Genomic DNA, 23,072 nt, shown 5'->3' on the forward strand with positions numbered 1-23,072 from the left:
GACAACTGTCGGATCATTAGTTTGTGAATTATAACATTTGGAGTGAAACAAATTTTGTTATTGTGAAAAAAATGGATAAAAAGGAATTCCGCGTATTGATAAAAAATATTGCTTTTTGAAGGGAAAAAATACAGTTGAAGCAAAAACTTGGCTTGATGCCGAGTTTTCGGATACTGCCCCAGGAAAATCAACTAACCATCAACCAAGGATTGCTATGCTAAGTTTAGACGTGGTGAAATGAGCACCGAAGACGGTGAACGCAGTGGACGCCCAAAAGAGGTTGCTCCGACGAAAACATTTAAAAAAACCACAAAATGATTTTGAATGACCGTAAATTGAAATTGAATGAAATAGTAGACACTCTAAAGATTTCAACTGGACCTGTACATCATATCATTCACGAATATTTGGATATAAGAAAGCTTTGTGCAATGTGAGTGCCGTGCGAGCTCAGTTTTGACCAAAAACAAAGACGAGTTGATGATTCGGAGCAGTGTCTGAAGATGACGAAAGCGCAATAAATCCTAGTTTTTGCGTCGATATGTGACAATGGATAAAATATGGCTCCATCATTTCACTCCGAAGTCCAATCGACAGTCATACGAGTGGACTGCACATGATGAACCCGCTCCAAAGCGTAGTAAAACGCAACAGTCGTCTGGCAAGGTTATGGCTGTATTTTGGGATGCGCATGAAATAGTTTTCATTAACCACCTTGAAAAAGGCAGGACCATCAACAGCGATTATTGGACCGTTTCAAGGACGAAATCGTTGAAAAACGGCCGCATTTGAACAAAAAGAAAGTGCTGCTTCACCAAGACAATGCACCGTGTCACAAATTAGTGAAAATGATGGCAAAATCTATAAATTGGGCTTCGAATTGCTTCCTCATCCACCGTATTCTCCAGATCTGGCCCCCAGCGACTATTTCCTGTTCTCAGATCTCAAAAGAATGCTCGCTAGGAAGAAATTTTCGTCGAATGAAGAGGTGATCGCCAAAACTGAGCCCATTTTGAAGCAAAGGACAAATCGTACTACAAAAATGGTATTGAAAAGTTGGATGATCGCTATAATCAGTGTATCACCCTTGAAGGGAATTATGTTAAATAAAATAAACTAATTTTGCCAAAAAATTTTGTTTTACTACGGTAGGCCGGGGACTTTTTAATTGACTTGTTATAGTCAGATCATAACATCTTATTGCATTAATCATTAAACACCTTGATATTTATCAATGATTTCAAATGTTGTACAAATGTACTGTTAATAATTCATAAATTCTTCTATTTATCCTATGTGCTCCATCCATAAAAATGGTGTAGTTATTTTCATTTTAACTCCTGCATATTTTCATTACATCATTTATACTTTATGTGTAGATTTATGTATTCATATATTTGTTTATCTTTTAGTTTAGTTTTTCTTTCTTTTCTTTGTTTTATCTTTTATCCATATTTCTCACCTAAAGTATGTATTACAAAAACAATAAATACACCAGACTGATTAAAAGAATAATTTGTTTACCTAAATTTTTAGGAAAAATTGCATTTTTATATTTTTAATGCGTGTTCTAACATTCATATTTCATATTTCCCTTAATATTCACGTTAGTTGAGATATGACTTTTTATAGATTTGGCCATTGATACAAGTTCTCGTCTTCACTTGGCGTCAGTGGTAACTGGTCAACTACCTTCAAGTGCCTGTCTGTTCAACAACGGTAACTGCAGTCACCTCTGCCTACCTGCGCATAAGAGTATTTCGTGTGCTTGTCCATCGCGTATGATGCTGGACAAAGATAACAGGACTTGTCTTTATAGGTTGGTTTCTTTTTGGACAATCCTCCCAACATCTCAATATTTACGTGCAACTTGGCAATATCGCATAATTTAAAATGGCATTGCCTATATAATTTTGTTTTTATGTAGGAAGGACTGCTTAGAGAACGAGTTTCTTTGCACCATAACGAATCAGTGTATTTTAAGTAAATTGAAATGCGATGGCAAGAAAGATTGCCCGATGGGAGAAGATGAGGACAATTGCAAGGCTGAAAGTAGCTGTCCTTTGGGATATTTCGCCTGTGATGATGGACAATGTATACAGGTATTAATATTAGGGGTGTGAAAAAACAATCCAGATTTCTAACGTTTTATTCAAAATTGAAACAATTTATTTGAAAAAGATAATATGAAGACAAAAAGGAATGGTAATTGAATGGACTATATGAGTTGATATAGTATATTTGATGGTGAATTAAGATTAAGAGCCATAATTTGTCATTGTCAACTATGGGTAAACATTTTAGCGTTTTTTTGCAATAATTTATGGCTCCACTTTTAAATCGACTATACCAATTTAATACTGTAATAATAATGATATTAGGTACTTGCATGGATTTTGATCAGCGATATCTGTTGCTTAAAATTCGAAGTATCAATGTTAGACAACTTAATATAACCCTTAAATTCTATGGTGTTGGAATTTTTCTACATAAAATAACAATTTTGCTATTATTATTATTGAGTCATTGAGTATATAGAGACAGTAATCACGGAACGTTAAAAATTACGACATTCAAACATATTTTGAAGAACGACCTAGAGGACTAAAAAAAGACAATGAATTTCAAGACTTCTTTAACGAATAATTGTTTACAGATGTTTACATATAATTCTTTTTTTATTAATGCCTTAAAAACTCAACAATCTGCCACTGACATGTAGAAGATCATCATGTGATGATAAAACCGCTGTATTGTCAGCATATGTTGCAACAGTAGTGTTTCTTGAGGTCGGTAGGTCAGCTGTAGATATTACAATCAACCAAGGACGCTGACCTGCAGAACCCTTGAATATATTGGATGTAGATCAGTGTATTCTAAGTAAATGTCTGTTATAAATTATAAAATTTCAGTAGTTGCAAGTGCGTGTGGGACAAAAGCTTTTTCAATTTAATCTGCAGTCCAGTGTGCCACACCTTGTGGAAATCTTGAGGATTATATCGATTATACATTATACATATATATATATATATATATATATATATATATATATATATATATATATATATATATATATATATATATATATCGAGAAATACAACGGAGCAATAATTTGGTTGACTAATCTGTGTATTTGTTCTGTTGCTTCGTGTTTACGGAAGCCAAATTGATGGTCTGGAAAAATATTTATTTCTTCTGAGATTATTTTGAGTATCTTAATATACAGTTTTTTAATAATTTTGGAGATCACAGGTAACAATCTTATAGGGCGATATAAGAAGACCTCTTTCACTGGTTTAAGATTCAAAATAATTTGAGCCACTTTCCAAGTGCTAAGAAAGTAATTACGTCTTAACATGACATTAAATATGAACGTCATTAACTTTTTCTGAGAGCACTTTTAAGATTCTTCCAGTAAAATCCCAGAAAAAAAAAGAAAAGGAGTGCTAAGAAAGTCAACTATGTCATTTTATTTTGTTGCGGATATTTCTAGCTTAGGTATGTTTACTTCTAACTGATATTATAATAAGAAGTTGAAAAGGCTGCTACGCGTATTGTTGCCATATCGAATCGTTTCAACATTGCAATTTTATTGCTTGTGAGGCAAAAAGAGAAGAGTTTTCTGTAGCTTATTGGAACTGACGATGAAAAGTGGATTTGCAACTACAATCCAAGCATAAAAAGTATGGGTTAATCCAAGTCTTGCTGTACATGTGGTGGGATCTGCAATATGTGACATATTAGGCGCTGCCTAAACCGAATGAAACTATTATTGACACTGCGTATTATTGCAAAAAGACCAGTAATAGCGCACAATAGACGCACAATGCTCTTATTGCGTGACAATTATCGGTTACACATTCGCGCATCCAGTGTACTCACTGGACATAACGCCGTCTGTTTACGGCTTGTTCAGATCGACGCAGCATGGTTTGGCTGGTACACGGTTTCGAAATATTGAAGAAATATGAAAATGGGTTGATTATTGAATCGCCATTAAGCCAACATTATTTTTTAGACTATATCTTTAGACACGGTATCTCTATATTGCTAGAATGTTGTAGAAAGTGATAAAAAATATTTTGATTAATATAAATATATTATATAATTAATACTGCGTATATGATTCGTATTTTGGACATAATATATTTTAAGAATTCTTTAAATGAAAGTAACAATAACAACAAGTATATAGAGCCCGTCATATATGGAGAATGTTTTAATATTTATAAAATATAATACATAAAAAAAAATATTTGTTAATTTTTACTGATATTAATAGGACATAAGTAGACAGTTTGTATTTTTGATAATAGTTAAGCAACATTCTACTAGATATTCCACGACAAACTAATAAGAAAATATTCAGTAAATGCTTCAGCATTGATCCTATCGGAGATAATTGGCGTTGGTTCATAAAAATAAGAAAATCATAACTTGAATTGTTATTAAAATCATTATCACATTAATTGTTTACATAACTGTGCTGATTTGCAAGGGAATCTAGCCATGTCTGATTAAATTAATATTATTTGAAATTGTCTCCATTTATGGCTTGCATTTTACATTATTAATGAAAAACTGTATTAGCAGTTCGATAAAATAAATTTACAAAAAACATGAATTGTCTTTTTACATACCTAATATTATTCTTATTTAACTTCTTTAGAAATTATAATATTTGACGAAATATAAGTCGAGGTTGTCAGATTGTAATTTAATTCCCTGATAACCAACTTTCAACCTTTTCAACCTAGGAGGAAAAAATTTGCGATCACAACTTCGATTGTAACGACAAATCGGACGAGCACAGGTGCCATGAGAAAGAGATGGAAGGTAGATGCGCTCCAGGACACTTCAGGTGCGGAGATGGAACCTGTATAGCAGACCGATTCGTTTGCGATGGAATGTCGGATTGCATAGATAATTCAGATGAAAGTACGTGCAGTAAGACGGCGTGTCTGGCTACCCAGTTTAGGTATGTTAACGTTGTATTTAATCTTGGAAATTGGTTTTTCGATATGGTGTTACAGATGCGATTCTGGAGCGTGTATCCCCAAGAGTTGGGAGTGCGATCATGAGTACGATTGCCAGGACTTGTCTGACGAACATTCTGGATGTGGTAAGATCATTTTGTGCATGTTTTTATTATGTTTCAGGAATAATTATTCATAAAACAGCCAAAGCTATTTTTTATTTGAAATAAAAGCTAAATAAATTAAGTATAATATAAAATATTTTTTGAACTATTGGATTGCGGATTGGATTTGACAAGAGAAAGAGTACCAATTGGTTGATAAACCGATCAGGCGTAACAGATACTTGCTTAGGTAAGATAATCCGATTAGGAGAGAGTTATCAGAGCTCCCACCCTGAAGATGTATTCATCTAACGATTGAGAAACGTCGGCTAATCTCGAAGCCGCACGCCGGTAATTCAAATATAAGTACGTACATTTCAAGTTTAAAATATCTCTTTATTTGAAAAATGATGTTATGATATCATAGTTTTAAAAATAATTTCCGATATATATCTATTTATTTTGTATATAAAACCAAAAAGGCAATGAATTACTCTGAACACTAATTGAATTAGAATTCAGATCAAACTTTTAAGAACTTATTATATATGGAGATTAAGCAGTTAATGAATTCTCAGATGTTAACATACAATGAGAAAGATCCAAAACAAGGTAAAATGGCTACCAGACGAATTAATTTGAAATATCATTTCGAAGCCTTTCAGCATCGCGGTTTTATTGCTTCCTTCGTTAAAAAATAAAAGTTTTTTGTGGTGGCGATCAAAAGCGTATCTTTTACATTAATTCTGAGGGCAAAAAATCATAGGTTAGTCCAGGAGAGGCATCCATATCCATTACTTGAGTATTGATATACTGCTGAAGCTCGAGTGAGAAGTTCTGCCGCACCTAGTTTCTTTATCAGAAATAGCGCCTTCTTATTTCTACTTGTTCAGATCGATGCAGCATGGCTTGAGTAGCATAGGCTTCAAAATCCTAAAGAACATGCAAGCACTTAATCGAAATAAATCATAGAGAGTGATCTACAGAGCAGACACAGACATTGTCCATACCTTATTCGGTCCAAGTTCTGTGAACTTCTGCACTCTTACCCTGGCCACAAGCACATATGCACAGATCCAGCAGCGGGCTTGGTATTGCATTTGTGGTGGACAACCGGCTATTCCGTTTCAAGCTCCCTGAGGGTTCAGTATTGACCGCTGAACTCTTCGCGATATTCAAAGCTTTATCCTACATCACAACACAATCCTTCAAAGAATGGTTAATCCTGACCGACTCTTGAAATGCTCTCGAATGTTTCCTGGAACAGAACAACCATCAGTACCCTCTATCTGAATGGGATCAGGACACGTTTACTGTGGTTCCATTCTCACGTTGGTGTACCCGGAAAAGAGCGCGCGGATAGTGCGGCTAAATCGGCAGCAATCACGGATGTTTGTCTCCATACTGACATTATCTCATTCGTTTCTTGTCTCACAAAGAACGAAGTACAACGTCGTTGTGTCCAGGAGAGCATTGACGAGCGACAAAAAAAAAGAGCGGGCCTCCTATTATGCTATAAAGCTGTAAAGTAGCGGCTCCTCCATAACAGAATCCGAAGCCATAATGACTGTGGCAGATTACTATGGGTAATGAGAAAAGATAGAAGATTTTGCAATGTACAAATGTATGGGCAAAGTAATATGAACACCTGACATATACACAATATTTATTTGTTAATAAGGTGTTAAACTACAATTCGATTTTAAAACAGCTGTAATTTTTTAGTAGTTTCAACGGAATATTGTCCCGTTCTTGTACCAAAATATCTACCAAACTCTACTTCTCACTCCCTGCTCTAAAACTTCCAATAAAGGTTCAATTATAAGGTCTGACGATTGTGCTAGCCAGGGTAGATATTTCATGATGTTGTTATTCTATTCAAACCAAGACTGAATCTTTTTGGCTGTGTGTGTTTAGCTCGCGGTGTTTGGTATGATTAAGGACGTCGATATATTCATTTTCACCAATTCCGTTACTGATGTGAATATCTCCCATGTTTGACCGTTTGTTGAAGATAGTGTAACCGATGATTCAATGGAAAATTCCATTGATTTTTTCAATCATCAAGTGTCCAGGTTTTATGATCATTACACCACCTCTTTAACAGCTTAGGATGAATGTTTGTTGCGCTCGCGTCGTACTTTTTTGGTCGAAACAGTATTACTGATGTGAGTGCTGAGTTCTGTCAGTTTACTTTGAATTTCGCCTCTTGGCCTATAATGATTTTCTGTATGCTGCATTTTCTTAGATAACATCTGAGAGGTCACACATTTTACCGATCTCTTGTTTTAACCGTAGCACTGTGTAATGTACCATGGATAAAATGAAATAAAAACTGAATTTCTAACTCTTAAATTTTAGTATTTTTATTGAATTGTTGGACAGAATATTTGTCACTAAATAACATAAAAACATCACTGTATTGTGGTTGGCCGCGCTTTTGTTTAGCAACGCTAAACTTGTCAGACATGTCAACATCAGCCAAGAATTACGAGTAAATCTAGCTAAATTTGTGTAAATCTTTCGGCATTTTAAACTTTGTTCGAGCTAAAAAAAATCCATTTGCGCCACATCCAAGATTTTTCAATAAACTGTTCATAAAGTATTTCTAAAAATAAATTTGAATTTCTGTGTGGTTATAGTTGGTTAGAAACTCCAAAACATCATCGAAAACAGTCGGTTTATGAAAAAATATTGTCAGTTCTTAATGCCGAAGAACCATAAAACGTTTGAAAGATAAAATAATGAATTGTAGTAAGGTTATTGGGTTTAAGCCGATTTAGATATATCAATTTTTTTCTGGATAATTTAGAACTAATATACTCTTTGAGATATGACCGCATCATATCATTACCCTGACGCCCTGTCTATTAAGTAAAAAATCCTAAATATATTTTAGTATATTGTTAGACCATATATTAATTATTATAAACCGTTTACAAAATTAAAATTGGTGTTTTTATCTTTAAAACATCGCAAAACAAAGCGTATAATACACTGAAATATAACCTACAAGGCTTGGCATATAAACTGAACAATCTATATGGGTCGCATTATTTATTATTTAAAATGTTTCAGCTTCGGTAACATGTGCAACCCACATGTTTACCTGTTCCAACGGAAGATGCGTAGACAAGAGCCTCATCTGCGACCAATCGGACGATTGCGGAGACAATTCCGACGAGTCCTCCTGCTACCCTCACCTAAGCGACTTGCTCTGTGGTTACGATCAATTCTCCTGCGGCAAGAACCAATCCATCTGTCTACCTTTAACAGCTAAATGCAACGGAACCGCGGAATGTCCACAAAAACAGGACGAGATGAATTGCTCCAGCTGCGATTCTGAATCCTTCGAGTGTTCGAACAGAAAGTGCATACCCAAAGAATGGCTGTGCGACGGTACCGATGATTGTGGAGATCATTCGGACGAGAACGTCACGCTTTGTTCCACCGACGTCCATCAATTGCCGAATCTATCCAAGTATCATTATAAACCTTGTGAAAATGGTTTCAGGTAAATATGTAATTTTTGCTGAATATCTACAGTCCATCCAAAGAAGTTCTGAACTTTGTACCAACTCTGAGTTTTAGTTCAGTTTGGCTTTGACATACAACAAAATTCTAAAATAAATAAAATAATTAAACAAAAATACTGTTATCAAATATAATTTATTTTAACATTATAGCAGATCTAATTCGTATAATATCGAAGGACTTAAAACTACAATTATGTACACAATTATAATTGTATGCTGGGTTGTGTTTGACAACTGTTTATGTAGTTGTATCCCCTAGAGGCCTAATCCACCTAATTCACAATTGTATATCCAATTAATATATTTTATTTTCATTAGAGAGCATATTTACCTTTTACGCTTAGTTCTTGTATCCTTCGCTACAGTGTTTCTTTGTAAAAACATTTTGGTATCACTGTATTTCTCCTTTGTTTGTTCTGTTAGTACCTGTTTAGAATTTTTCGGACAGGGCTCCCGTAATCGACGCTGTGGGAGGATCGATTATTCGACGACGTGATAGCTTATTTTCTTCGACGACGAGACGTTGGCAATTCTGGTACCTCGGCGAAGACATCATGGGTCTACGGTGACCGCAATCGGTACCTAGCTTCTGGAGCTGCTCTGTGACTAATCCGTAGTCACATACGTTACGGTAATTCAGAAAAAACAAATAACGACGGTATCCGACCGAAGCTGACCAAAGCCTTTCAAATTAAAATATCTGCCAATATAACGGAGACGGCGAGCGAGGAAAGACATTATGATTTAAACATAGTGCCGAAAGAAATGTTTAGTCGAGACGCTAATGATTAACTAGTAATATTAATATCTCTAAGAGTTCAAAAAATTGTGAAAGAAATAAAATGTGGACAAAAAAAAATGGAAATAATGAAATGAATTTTAAGGTCCATTGTTCCAGCACTAAAATAAAATGTAATGGGGAACAAATGTTTGAAAGAATGTAATGCTGAACGAACAAAAGTAAAATCGAAGAAGAATAATTTTAAAAATATTGAAAACGTTGAAACAAAAAATATAATGGCCACGTAAAATACACCATGTTGCACGTACCCTCCATTCACGAGTCCAAACTCAATTTTGCGAAAGATCATGTCGGGGTCACCACTTTAGGGTAAATTAGATGGCTCGGTGAATGGAGGTAAAACGAAATGAAACAGTGGTGTTTACATTATGTGACCGTTATTTATTGAAGTAATATAAAAATGTGGAAAATACAAAATAGATAAAACGGATGGCAGCGGTGTTACCTGGAGACGAGGCTTGGGCAGTCGATCGTGGCACATCTAAACCAAACGATGGTCGAGTACTGAACGATACTGAATGATGGAAATACCCTTCAATAACATCCCAGATAAACGTCTCGGGGTTGCCAGCTATTCGTTATCGGGTTCTAGTTGGCGCTGCTGGCACCCCGCCCGTGTTCAACATCTGGGATTATGTTTCTGGGTATTTTGTAGACCGTTATTCCACTATGTAAAGTTCGACATGCCTCAAGATCGCTACACCTGTATACATCTTTCTTGATAAAACTAGATTTAATCACTGCATTCTCCTTAATGAATTTGCCATATCTACAAAACAGTTACTATTCTTTTTCTCCTGACACACCAAATTAACCAAATGCTCATGCATATTCTGAACAATCACATAAATATCTGTGCACATACATCTTTTACACTCTACAATAATATTTCCTACAGTTATCGTATATTAATTATATTGTTAGAACCGATTGTGTAGAATCGATTTGGTGAAGGTGTTTGGGCAATTAAAACACTGGATTCAACTGAGTCTCTCTCTATTTATTTCGACAAACATATCGGTCAAAGCCCCAACACAGAATGAATCAAGATGGCGGGATCTTCATCCTGCCCGGATGGCATTAGTGCGAGCATGCGCCGTAGCGTTTATTATAATTTACAGGAAACTACTTTAATATCAACTATGTCATATATACACCGACAGAGGGCGTTAGATGTAGGCGCATCCACCCAATTATTTATATATCCAACACTCGGCCATCCTGACTTCGCAGCGTCCTCGCAAGGCTTCACTCCAGCTGCTCTTGAACATTGTAGTTGGTGGCTTTGGTCTTTCTATAATGGAAACATAGTCTTTACTACATGGTCTATTAAAATGTCTTACCTGGATGATTTTTTTCGTTCATTGCTTCATTTTATAGCTTCCATGCAGTTTGTTTTATAACTTCTGTGAAGTCAATTTTATACTTTTTGGCTGAACTGCAGATGCCTTCGGTGAGGTTCAACTGCTAGCCTCCATTTTAACTTCTCTGAATGGCCTGGTGCCTTACGTGCTTCTTCTTCTGCTACTTTCTAACGAACCTTATAATTTATATCCTTTTGCGTTTGATATTTAGAATTTTACATCCAATAATAGTCTAAACTATTTACTTGAAATAATTACTTTGCCAATTTACACACTGTTTAATAACTTTGCACCTTTCTATTCTCAAGTTCTACGTTGATCCCCAAAATTTCTTGCTTCGTTTTTTTTGTTTTCCAACTAAATTTATTTTAATTGCATTTACTGCAATATTTTATAATATTTTGAAACTTTATAACCAATGAAACTATCCAACAACTACAATATCATCTTTTTCAATGTTCACCTCAACTGAACAATCAAACTCATGTTTGCTGTATACTTATTATTTACTTTACCCAACTATAAACTGTTTATACTTATTGTTGTTCTGCAAACCTTTGTTGTATTTTCTTTCACACTATTCTTACCCATGTATTTCATTACTTGATTTCTATTTTGATCATTTATTGCCTTTTAACTAAATTGTATATATCTGCCTATTTACTGGTCTGATTTCATATGACTATTGTTCTTCATCACTATGTCCTTAATAGATTTATTTTATATTCCATGTATTCATTAAAACACATACATTCTTGTATTTGCGTTTAAAAGTTAATTTATTCTCTGATTAGTTGCTGACTTTTAACAAAAGTTTTTAAGTTATTGTTATGTTGCCTTCATTTTAATCATAAATGTTACAGAATCATATTGAATGTATGTATACACTACAAGTTTTAAATTTACAATTCCAAAATTTTAACATATTTCCCTAGTGTAAGCGTTTACCTATGATTATATTCATGTTTTGAGAATTATTGACGAAAGTAGGTGATTTCTCGAACAGAAAAGTTGTTAATTCAGGTTAACATCATGCATGAATTCTTTCAAAGATACAACCTCTAAATTGATAATAATCTCAAGCCATATCTAAATACAAAATTCATGCAACTACAATTGGCACACTCATTAGATTTAAGAAGGTTGTTCTGCTATCTTTTTTTTTTAATGTTAATTATAATATTCCATTCCAGGAAATCACCAAAATTAAAAAGAATTTGGATTAGCTTATATTAGATGAATTCAAGTTTTTTAAAAAGTTTTTGTTTCGTTGACTTCTCAATTATTTAACTAATTTATAGATAATTTGGCAAACGAAATGTGAGTATTTTTCTTTAAAGAAAATATTTTATTTTAATCATTTGCTATTTTATATATTTGTAACAAAATATAAACTATACCATTGCTGATCAAAATATTTTAAATTTTCTGAACTAAACTATCTATTTGAAGCCTTTATTTGTATCCATTTATTCAAACACATTGATATGATCTGTTGTCAACCCTAATTTTGAATTAAAATTAATCAACTTCAAAATATTGTCAAGAATGTTATTACAGCAGTACAATGTTGTCTGAAAATTTTATAATCTTGCACTTTATAACATTTCTTTCGTCTGAGGGTTAAAAATATGTTCTTTGAACGTTCATTTTAAAATTTTCAGAATGTATTATACTGATTAAAATGTATTGAAATTACCCAAAAATACATAGTGTTTATAGGAAATATTATCATTATGCTACAATTGAGCTTCTATTAATTAAATTTAAACAAAATGAAATTTACATTTAACTTGAAATATAGCAACATTATTATTTAACATAATTTATCCTATAACTTTATTACCTAATTTTGCTGAAATTATTTAGCGACTAATCAGATTATCGTATTAAATATGTATTTCAATGAATTATGTTTGTATTTAAATTGAATCGTCATAATTGGTATGTTTGTTGACTGCAAATTATTTAGATTTTGTATAAGATAACTAAAGTCTATTGTTTCTAATTTTAACATGGAATTTAAAATAGTAATCTTGGATGTTAAAAATATCTCGATTCCCATTTTTTTTGTTATTATATACTAATTTTGGCTGATTTAATAACAATGGTTACCTTACCCCTATCTGCATCTTACAAAGTTTACTGTGGATTAATTTGCTGTTTACCGTGAGTGATCTTCAAAAATATTCTTCCAATGGTCTGCTTCTGTGAATGCTACTGGTTCCTTCTTTTCTTGTGTCCATGTAACTTTTGCATAACAGCCGATGTGTTATTTCCTAATCTCTATCTGCTTTTCTATAATAATGTACTCGAAACAAAATACTAATTAGTTTTAATCCAAACTCATGTGGATTTACTACTTATACTACCAAACCAATGATTTCTAGTATTCTCTCACCTTACTAATTTGTGCACATTAATAGGATGTCTATCTTACTTGCATCAATTTTGTGTACAGGTACTGCTGAATGCTTGTGCTTGCTACTGACTTGCTTCTAAAACCTGGCCATTGTTGACGTCTTTTACTGACTACATGATTTTGTAACTTATAACTACTTGATTTTGTTTCTGAACAGCCTGTTTGTTTATGTCCACATTGTGGTGGTGCGTTTGTTGAATTTTTGCTTATTGATAGCCTGTGTGACATTCGCCATATTGGCAACATGTGTAATTCTAGAGGTTTTGTTTACTATTTTTGTTACTGTTTGATTACTAATTGATTTTCTATGATTGCGACTTTTGTTCTGCTTGGCTGTTTGATAACATCCACCATATTGGCAGCATGTGTGTTTACTGAGGTTTTGTTTACTAATTTTGATACTGCTTAATTACTACTTTCATCACTACTTTGATATAAACCTTATTGGCTGTATATTTACTGCAATTTTGTTAATAGTACTTCGTCTTGATGGCTCGTTTGTTGACACCCACTTTGCTAGCGGTTTGTCTACTATTCTTCAAAATCTTGATAGCTGGTTTGTTGACTTTTACCTTATTACCACCTGGTGGTTAACATACATTTTGGTGTACCCCTTTTAGACGCTTATTTGTCAACATGGCAACCTGTTTGTGGCCAGTTGTCTAGTTGGCGACAGCTACTGGGTTCCCCCTAATGATGGCAGTCTGATTGCAAACGCCCATTAGGTTGGCATGGCTGTTGCTGCTGTTCTCGATGTTAGTGGTCTAATTACAGACAACTATCTTGTCGGCCTGGAAGCTAATACTCACTCTAATAATGCCCCGATTTCAAATGTCTATCTGATTGCCGTGCGTGCTGTTGGTCCCGTGTTGGTAGCCTGACTGCAGACATTCATCTGGTTGTAATGAATGATGCTGGCCCCATGTTGGTGGCCTGACTGCAGATATTCAACTGGTTCGCTTGGCTGTGCGTGGTCGCGCTGAAGTGTCTGCTTGGCGGTTCTGTAGATGTTCGTCTTGTCAACCTAAATGTTAATACTCACTGTAATTGTGGCCTGATATACTATCTGTATTGGTTGCGGATGCCTCTGTGATGGTGGTCTGACTGTAAACCTCAATCTGATTGCTGTAATTGCTGCTGTCGGCCATGGTGAAGGCCTGATGGCGGACAAACTTCTTGTTCGTCTGGCTGCATGCATCCCCTGTGATGGAGGACTGGCTGCCGACATTCATGTGAATGTCGTGACTGCTATTGTCGTCCGTAGTGGAGACCTGGCAGTAGACGTTTATATAAACGTCGCTTGCGATGGCCACCGATTGGTTGGCCCCTCTTGCGCTGGCAGTCTGGTTGTAGACGTTCATAGAAACGTCGCTGGCGATGGCCACCTGGTTGTAGACGTTCATAGAAACGTCGCTGGCGATGGCCACCTGGTTGTAGACGTTCATAGAAACGTCACTCGTGGTGGCAACAGGCTGGTTGACCCCCCCTCTTGCAGGCAGTTTTGTTGTAGACGTTCATAGAAACGTCGCTGGCGATGGCCACCGTTTGGTTGGCCCCCCTTGCGCTGGCAGTCTGGTTGTAGACGTTCATGGAACGTCACTCGTGGTGGCAACAGGCTAGTTGACCCCCCTCTTGCAGGCAGCTTTGTTGTAGACGTTCAGGGAACATCACTCGTGGTGGCAACCAGTTGGTTGACCCTTGGTGTCACCGTGCTTGGTGATTCTGTAGTGGTCTCTTGGCTGGGCAGCTGGTCTGCGATGGCTCCACAAGGTTGGTGGTTCGTACGTGTGGCCCCCTTGGTTGGCTGCACGTCTGCTGCGTGGCCCCTGTTTATGGACTGCCCGTTGTGGCCCCCAGGTTGGTGGGACGCTCATTGTGGACGTTCCTGGTTGACGGAACGCTCGTTATGGCCCCCTCAGATTGACGGCCAGCTCGTTGTGGACCCCCAGGTTGGTGGGCAGCTCGTTGTGGCCCCCCAGGTTGGTGGGCAGCTCGTTGTGGACCTTCTCTGTAAGAGAAACGCTCGTTGTGGACCCCAGGCTGGTGGGCGGCTCGTTGTGGACCCCCCCAGGTTAGTGGGCAGCTCGTTGTGGACCTTCTAGGTTGAAGGAACGCTCGTTGTGGACCCCAGATTGGTGGGCGGCTCGTTGTGGACCCCCCTCAGGTTGGTGGGCAGCTCATTGTGGACCTTCCATGTTGAAGGAACGCTCGTTGTGGCCCCCAGATTGGTGGGCGGCTCGTGTGGACCCCCCTCAGGTTGGTGGGCAACTCGTTGTGGACCTTCCATGTTGAAGGAACGCTCGTTGTGGCCCCCAGATTGGTGGGCGGCTCGTTGTGGACCCGCTCAGGTTGGTGGGCAACTCGTTGTGGACCTTCCATGTTGAAGGAACGCTCGTTGTGGCCCCCAGATTGGTGGGCGGCTCGTTGTGGACCCGCTCAGGTTGGTGGGCAGCTCATTGTGGACCTTCCATGTTGAAGGAACACTCGTTGTGGCCCCCAGATTGGTGGGCGGCTCGTTGTGGACCCCCTCAGGTTGGTGGGCAGCTCGTTGTGGATTTCTCGAGTTGACGTCACACCTGTTGTGCGACCGTCAGGTAGGCGGCAAGCAGGTTGCAGGGCCCTTGAAGAGCCTGTACGGTGATTGCAGACCCCAGGTAGACGGCACGCTGGTTGCACGCCCGTCAGGTAGGAGGCATGCATGTTGCGGGCCCCTCGAAGAGGCTTCGCGTTGATTGCGGACCCCAGGTAGGCGGCACGACGGTTGCACGCCCGTCAGGTAGGCGTCATGTCGTGGAACACCCAGGTTGGCGGATCGTTTGTCATGGCTCCCCAGATTGACGTCGACCTTGTTTACATACCTGATACAAAGTCTGCGAACTCGTGGTGAAGTCCCAGTGGCACCCCTCTTGTTGGTGCACCTCGTACTGTCTCTCATGATGCAGGCCTAGTTGGCGCCCATCCTGTTAATGTACCCCTTCCTGTCTCTCATCGTGCAGGACTTCTAAGTGGCGTCAATCTTGTTGATATACCTGGTGTTGTCTTTCACTATAGCGAACTTGTGTAGTTCACCATGTCTGTGGCCTGCCAGTTGCGAGTTGTTGTATCACAGGTTATTGCTCTCTATGTAGACAGCTAATTCGCTGTTCCACATCATGCCGACTTGCTGGTGTACCTCATTGTCATGTCTATCGATTTGCAACAGAACCCTTGTGAGAAAAAAACAGATGAATCAGAAAAATATAATTTTCAAATTTATCTACTCCCTATAATAAATAGAAAGTACGTCTGTTGCACTTGAAAACGTTGTCGCTTGTAAAAGAAATAAATAAAAAAAATATTTTACCAGATCCGGTCCTGTGCCATTGTGCCCAGAGGCGGACAATCAATTTGCGTCGCCTATTACCTAGAACTAATTCGCCGCGCCGAATTTTTTTCAACATTTCTTTTTCAGAATTTAAAGAAAGTTCCCTTTTCTTGCTACAGTGTAATTAAAATGTTTTAAATTCATACCTGCATCCTTTGTTTACGTTTCATCCATTTCGGCGCCATTTTGTGGCTTGGGTACGCGCCGATGTTTGTTTACATTATGTTATTTTCGTGTTAATGGCTAATTACTAATTAATAATCAAACTGCCCTTGTGGCGATTGATCTAAAACAATAGTGTTTTAATAATATTCCTTTGTATTACCTTGTTCGCCTCATGGATTCTAGTTTGCGTCGTTTACACACTAAACACTACTTTAAACAATCACTATAAATCACTGTGCACGCGTTGTTCTTTATCCCACTTCTGATTTGTTAGAACCGATTGTGTAGAATCGATTTGGTGAAGGTGTTTGGGCAATTAAAACACTGGATTCAACTGAGTCTCTCTCTATTTATTTCGACAAACATATCGGTCAAAGCCCCAACACAGAATGAATCAAGATGGCGGGATCTTCATCCTGCCCGGATGGCATTATATATATATCGTCAGAGGGCGTCAGATGTATGCGCATCCACCCAATTATTTACATATCCAACAATATACTCACCTTTACTTGTTTCCACTCTCATCGTCCTGTTTTAGAAATTGACAGCATTGAATCATACCATATTCATTCAAGTGAATAACTAAGCTGTTAATTTGCAGTCTGTCTAACATTTGTTCACAATTCCATCATTTGCCAATTTCTTCTTCGATGTGGCTGATCCAGTTCATCCAAACCGAAGGTGTTATTAACCATTTCCAGCATGAAGTACAATACATCTGCAATATAAATTATTAATAAATGTTATGACTAATAAACGTTTACCTTTTTCCATCAACTTTTGTTGTAATTTTTCACTATTTTTATTATCATCTTGCCATAAGTGACCATTGGGTATATCGGTCCTATTCTGAAATATCCATGTCTCATCTAAATACATAAATTGAAATAATAATTATTACCTCATTATGCTTTTAAAAATTGTATTCTGTTAAAAGCAATATCTGGAAATTCCATTAGATCTCTTATACTTTTCAGATTAACAATTGAAATAATTATATTAAATTATATTTATATTGAAAAAATACTCACTGTTTTTATACATTTCATATATTTAATATCTGATAACATATTTAAGATAATATATTTAATGATCGTAAGTGAACGGTTTTTTTGGTGAATTCAAGATTATTTATTTAAAGAAAAGCCTAGAAAAGCATGTCACTTATTTTCGCTTGTATACCTCTGGTCCTCTAGTGACTCACATTACTTATTACATATATTTACAATTGGCTCATTTAACTTCTCATTCTCTGTCTCTAGATTTCGTGCTGGTTGATTTCAAATTCTTCTGATTTGAATTAGAACTATTTAGTGTTAACAGATATTAAAAAAGTAACGTTTTATGACCATAAAGCGAACCATATTTTTATTTGACCCATATATGTTACGTCACTGTGACGGAATGAAGGAACTTAATCATCCCTTAGCACACTCTGTTGAGATTTGAATAGAAGTAGCAAGCTCTACGGCTATTCAGTTGGAACTAAAATATATTTTAAATGCGATACAGTCAGATTGCACTTTATTTGTAAATTAAGTAGGGTTTTTAAACTATAAATTATTTTGTATCGTATTATTTGTATTATACGTAAGATGTAAATCCGGAGCCTGCATATCCCTGGACCTTCTATGCAATAATAAACACGATTGCTACGACGAATCCGATGAAGGAGGTCTATGCTCAAAATCCTGCACTCCCTCTAGTCATCCGTGTTCGCAGAAATGCATCAAGACACCTGCTGGTCCAATGTGCGTCTGTGAAAAAGGTTACAAGTGAGTATAATTAAACAACTACTGATACTAAACAGCTGATATCATGTTTTTTCTTATAGATTGACTGGTGACGGACGGACTTGCGAGGATATCAACGAATGCCAACAAGAACCTGCTGTGTGTAGTCAAATCTGTGTTAATACCAATGGGAGTCATCTGTGTGACTGTTTTAATGGCTTTAATTTAAGGTAATATGTTTGAATTTTTATATTTATTTCAATTTCAATTACCTACTATTATATTTTTTTGTAGAGGAGATAAGAAATCCTGCAAGGCAACAGGAGGTTCTCTGTCACTTATGTTCGTGTCCGATAATCAAATTCGCGAGCTCACCCAGAACTCGTTAAATATCTTGTATTCCGACGATATGCCCAAGGTGACGGCTATGGACATATCCATGAAGGACCGAACGATCTTCTTCACCATTGAAAACTCTCCAACTATACAGAAAATCGACACAGTCACGAAAAAAAGACAGTATATAGAACATATTGGGTTTCCCAAAAAAATCGCATATGATTGGGCCACAGGTAGGTTATACTATGACTATTATTTATGTTATTAAATTATTATAAACTAGGCCACGCTGCGATTTGAATTACACTTGTACTTTGGTTAAAAAATGTATTTTCTTATAATATTGTTCATATAATTTTAATGGAAATTTCACCATTAATATAAAAAATATTTACAATAAAATACAAATAACTGACAATCACATGTAACTATTATTTAAGTAATTAACCAAAGCAGTCTAAAACGAGCAAGCTATAATGCTACATAGATTATTGCCTAAATGCATTCTAAAAAGCTTTAACATTAAAAACTTATTAATTTACTTAACTTAAGGCAACCTTCCAAAAGGAAATCCTTCTTAAACGTCCTGGTTCTTTGATGTTTGCCTATTGCCAATAGGCTTAATTTCGAATTAATATATTATATATAACCCGTCCAATCTTACAGGTAAGGCATATTATAGATAACGTCGAGTATATTGGCACACACTATAATTTTCCTCTAATTTAGTTAAAAAGAGATAGAATGCTGTCTGATACGTCGAAACATGTAACCGAATCAGTCTATAGAATTCGTTTTGGATTGACATTGATGAGCCATGTTGCCAAATTTCTTCAAAAGATTAGTAATAATAATTGGGGGTTATAAACCGGCAAAGGTTCTAAACGATTTGATGTAGCAATATTACGACATGCATTGGTTGTTTTGATGGATATTTGTATACAGTAACTGTAAAAATAAGTTTTGATAATTATTTTTGAATTTTGAAAGCTTTCTAAAGAAATTGATATAATGTCTCTTTGAGGCTGTGAATGGATTTTGCAGTGAAAACGTATTTCCTGTTTTGAGACAATTCAAAATATTGACAAGTTTGTCTTTACTTGTCTTCTTGGTAGACAGTCTATGTTGCTGGGACAGATAATGAGTTGTCAACCGGAACAAGTTGGAACCAAGAGAAGTTATGTATAGGTTGTCAAAGTTTGATATAGAGGACCTGACATGACTCAAAAAAAAAGGCGGCATCCTGTATATCCAAGAACCCAAAAGAATGAAGGAATTCCTGAGCTGCTTGGAGTGGGTATACCACAAGGCTACTCCTATAGCAATGCATTTTACAGTAATAGAACGGTTCCACCACATGACTGGGTGACTTACCAATACGCGGATAATATTTCGAAGAGAGTGGTCTTGGCATGGAATTTCGAGTAGAGATCTTGCATTAAGTCACTGATAAATGATATCCCAGATTATTTATGCATTTCGAATTGAGATTTTACTGTTTCTGCAGATGAGCGGATAAAGTTGTTTTGCTAACGACTGCGATTGTGAACTAAGTTTGATAATTGGAATCTGCACTCCAAGAGGAGACATAAATGTGCAGCTTTTTATAACCAGGGATATGCACTTCTTTTGGTTCTCAGTTGCAAAACTTGGACGAAGTATTTACTGTAGAAGGGAATGGTCTAAGTCCTCAGTGTTGTCTATAGAAGTGAAAAGCCAGTGGTGAAGAAGGCCCACGTAAAGCATATTTTCAACGAGTCTTTTTCCTAGAATGTTTGCCATATAAACGTTGAATAATACTGGTTCCAAGAGAGAATACCTGATTCTATGAATTTTCAACTGAAGATTCAGCTTCGTACCTTCACTTGGAAAGACCTGCTCGAAGGAAATATTTGACGAAAATGGGTAGATCCTCTGGTAGACGGTATGAGCTCGAAATATTACATCTAGCTTTTGATGTTTTCTGAAGGATTAGGTTATGAAACATCCTAACCACGCGACTTGGTGAGCAGAATAGTGTTTGGCTCGAAACCCTAATTGCTCGTCAAGAATCATGCTAGTGGCCTTGTGACTCATTTATTTGGAGTGATCATAGTAATGTAGCCTTTTTTCAATTTGGTGTATTGTTTGCTTGGGGGATTTTTCTAATTAAGCGATGGCAAAACTATTATAGTTCGGTTGCTTTTTGGAAGTAAGCTTGCTGATGATAGGATAATCGCTTCTCAGATGACTTTTTCGATTTTTTTTTACTTTTCTTGCGCGAAATTACCTGACTTTTCTGTTTGCAAGAGTGGAATTAAGTTTTATTAATATTAAAGAATTAGATTTTTAAATTATAGGAAGAGCGCATAACATATGAGTAGATGGTTGAATCAAGGAAGTGTGCCAAACATGCCCATTGCTAAGCAGTTGTATTAGATTTTATTCATTTCCAGGTCACATCTACTATTACAACGCACAGTCTGACGAGAAATCTATCAGTATTTGCAGTTTCGAGGAGATGATGTGCTCAAAGCTAATTGATATTGACCTACATCGTCATGTATCGGAATTGGTCATTGATTCTACAAATGGCGTCTTGTTTTACGCTCTAGCCAGTTGGTGGGTCTTCAACTCGCCCACCTATGTATTATACAGCACGAAATTAGACGGTAGTGATAGGAAAGAAATGATTAGAAGCACCAATGGTAACCAAAGTTGACTTGCGTATTTCCATCACTGTTTTATTAATTTATAGGGTACATCACTGGAATTACCTTCGATCCAAATAAGAAACTCCTCTATTACGCCGACCAACACCAAGGGATCATATTCCAAGTTGCATACGAATCCCACACTCCTATCCCAGTTTTCAAAGACCTACACAGACTCCAAGGCTTGAAAATCTTCGAAAACCATCTGTACTTCTCGATCAGTAACGGAGATATCACCAAGTGTCGACTATATGATGATAAGGGCTGTCAGACATTTAAAATACACGCGTACAATCATGACCAGTTCTTGTTGGTGCAAGAAGGATTGCAATCAAAGTTACCGAACCCCTGCACCAATCACACTTGTCAGAATTTGTGCGTTACTCATGAGCGGGAACAGCGCTGTCTGTGCTCAGATGGATCAGTCATCAAATCAAGAGAAAAGTGCTCCAACGATCAGGTTAGTCCTGTTTAAATAGACGAAAAATTAATCTACGTTTTTAATATTTGTATATAAAATCATTTCACTTTTTTCAAAATAATTTGTAAGCAAGAAAGTAATCATTGAAAAGATAAACATTGAGACAATAATCTTAAATTAATTACAGACAATGCAATGCAAATAATAAAAATATCGGTCTTTAAGCCATAGTAAATAGTTGCATGGAGAAGTGTTTAAAGGTTTCTATTAAATGCTTACGATATTTTGTTTACTCTTTCTAACTTTTATTCTTCTCTCCTCGGTTTTGCTTTTAGTAGAGTATTTGATCCGTGCTTGAATTTATTTTAGTGCATATTAGTTTTAATTTTGTGACAACTCTTCAGATATGAATTTAAACTATATGGTGTAAAGTATTGAAATGAAACACGTCGAATTTCCTGTAAGAAACGTAGATGTAGTGTGCGGTTTCAGCATAAAGTATTATCATAATGTGTATGAAATGTTTAAGTTAACTTAGGGTTTAATATCTGTCTAAATAGTTTTTCAATTACCGCAATATATTACCATATTTTTGGAAATTAAAATATGTATTGTAAGCATTCCTCATCCTTATAAGTTAGATATGTCACCGCAATGTTTTTGTATAGACCTATACCACCATATATTGTTTCTTTGTATCTTAAAAAGAGAAAGCTTCCAAGTGACTTGACTTTTTCCGATATTTTTTACAATTATCAATTATTTAGACGAATTTACGTACAATGTTAACAAACTATACACCCAAACCTTCATCATGAATCACTCTCTCTATTACTGAAAACCGCATCAACATCTGTTCAGTGGTTTGTGAGATTATCACTAACAGACAGACCCGGTGTGGGACTTTGTTTTAGAATATATAGTGATATGATTGTTTAGTTATTATATTGTTACTTGCAGGGTAGAGAATTCTAGTTGCATCTTCTCTACTATCTCCAACAACTAGTATCGCAATATCATCAGCAAATGTAAATCAGCCCCAAATATATTTACTCTTTCTGGAATATCTAATGTAGGCAAGGAATTGGTCTCTTGTGGTACAACAGCTTTTAGTTTCTTAGAGAAGGTGATAATGCATTGTTAGTCAATA

The 23,072-nt window shown here is 36.3% G+C and overlaps 3 protein-coding genes across 5 annotated transcripts in view; 2 read left to right on the top strand and 1 right to left on the bottom strand.

Moving 5' to 3' along the window:
* yl (Putative vitellogenin receptor yl) overlaps positions 1–23,072 on the top strand; it is a 51,829-nt gene that overhangs the window by 24,573 nt on the left and 4,184 nt on the right. The window contains exons 16-25 of the mRNA XM_076403792.1: positions 1,633–1,819; positions 1,928–2,102; positions 4,758–4,978; positions 5,034–5,122; positions 8,159–8,594; positions 18,332–18,511; positions 18,571–18,699; positions 18,764–19,041; positions 21,244–21,495; positions 21,546–21,961. Of these exons, the coding sequence (XP_076259907.1) occupies positions 1,633–1,819; positions 1,928–2,102; positions 4,758–4,978; positions 5,034–5,122; positions 8,159–8,594; positions 18,332–18,511; positions 18,571–18,699; positions 18,764–19,041; positions 21,244–21,495; positions 21,546–21,961 (2,363 nt within the window). The remainder of the gene's footprint in view (positions 1–1,632; positions 1,820–1,927; positions 2,103–4,757; positions 4,979–5,033; positions 5,123–8,158; positions 8,595–18,331; positions 18,512–18,570; positions 18,700–18,763; positions 19,042–21,243; positions 21,496–21,545; positions 21,962–23,072) is intronic.
* LOC143196188 (uncharacterized) lies at positions 10,398–14,874 on the bottom strand. 3 transcript variants are annotated; one of them, XM_076403855.1, is made up of 2 exons: positions 14,747–14,874; positions 10,398–14,589 (listed from the first exon to the last, which is right to left on the bottom strand). In XM_076403855.1, exons 1-2 carry the CDS (start codon positions 14,792–14,794, stop codon positions 14,236–14,238), a joined length of 402 nt encoding a protein of 133 aa, XP_076259970.1. In that variant the 5' UTR covers positions 14,795–14,874; the 3' UTR covers positions 10,398–14,235. The 3 variants fall into 3 exon arrangements, with proteins under 3 accessions (XP_076259970.1, XP_076259972.1, XP_076259971.1); XM_076403857.1 differs by having other exon boundaries at positions 10,398–14,547; positions 14,632–14,848; XM_076403856.1 differs by having other exon boundaries at positions 14,168–14,547; positions 14,590–14,848.
* On the top strand, positions 14,848–15,859 carry LOC143196190 (uncharacterized). The gene is made up of 4 exons (XM_076403860.1): positions 14,848–15,107; positions 15,166–15,275; positions 15,369–15,460; positions 15,737–15,859. Exons 1-4 carry the CDS (start codon positions 14,962–14,964, stop codon positions 15,770–15,772), a joined length of 384 nt encoding a protein of 127 aa, XP_076259975.1. The 5' UTR covers positions 14,848–14,961; the 3' UTR covers positions 15,773–15,859.

Source organism: Rhynchophorus ferrugineus, unplaced genomic scaffold (genome assembly GCF_030347505.1).
Source record: "Rhynchophorus ferrugineus isolate W39M unplaced genomic scaffold, kcgeb_rfMv2 rfM4, whole genome shotgun sequence".
In the NCBI taxonomy this organism is placed as follows: Eukaryota; Metazoa; Arthropoda; class Insecta; order Coleoptera; family Curculionidae; genus Rhynchophorus; species Rhynchophorus ferrugineus.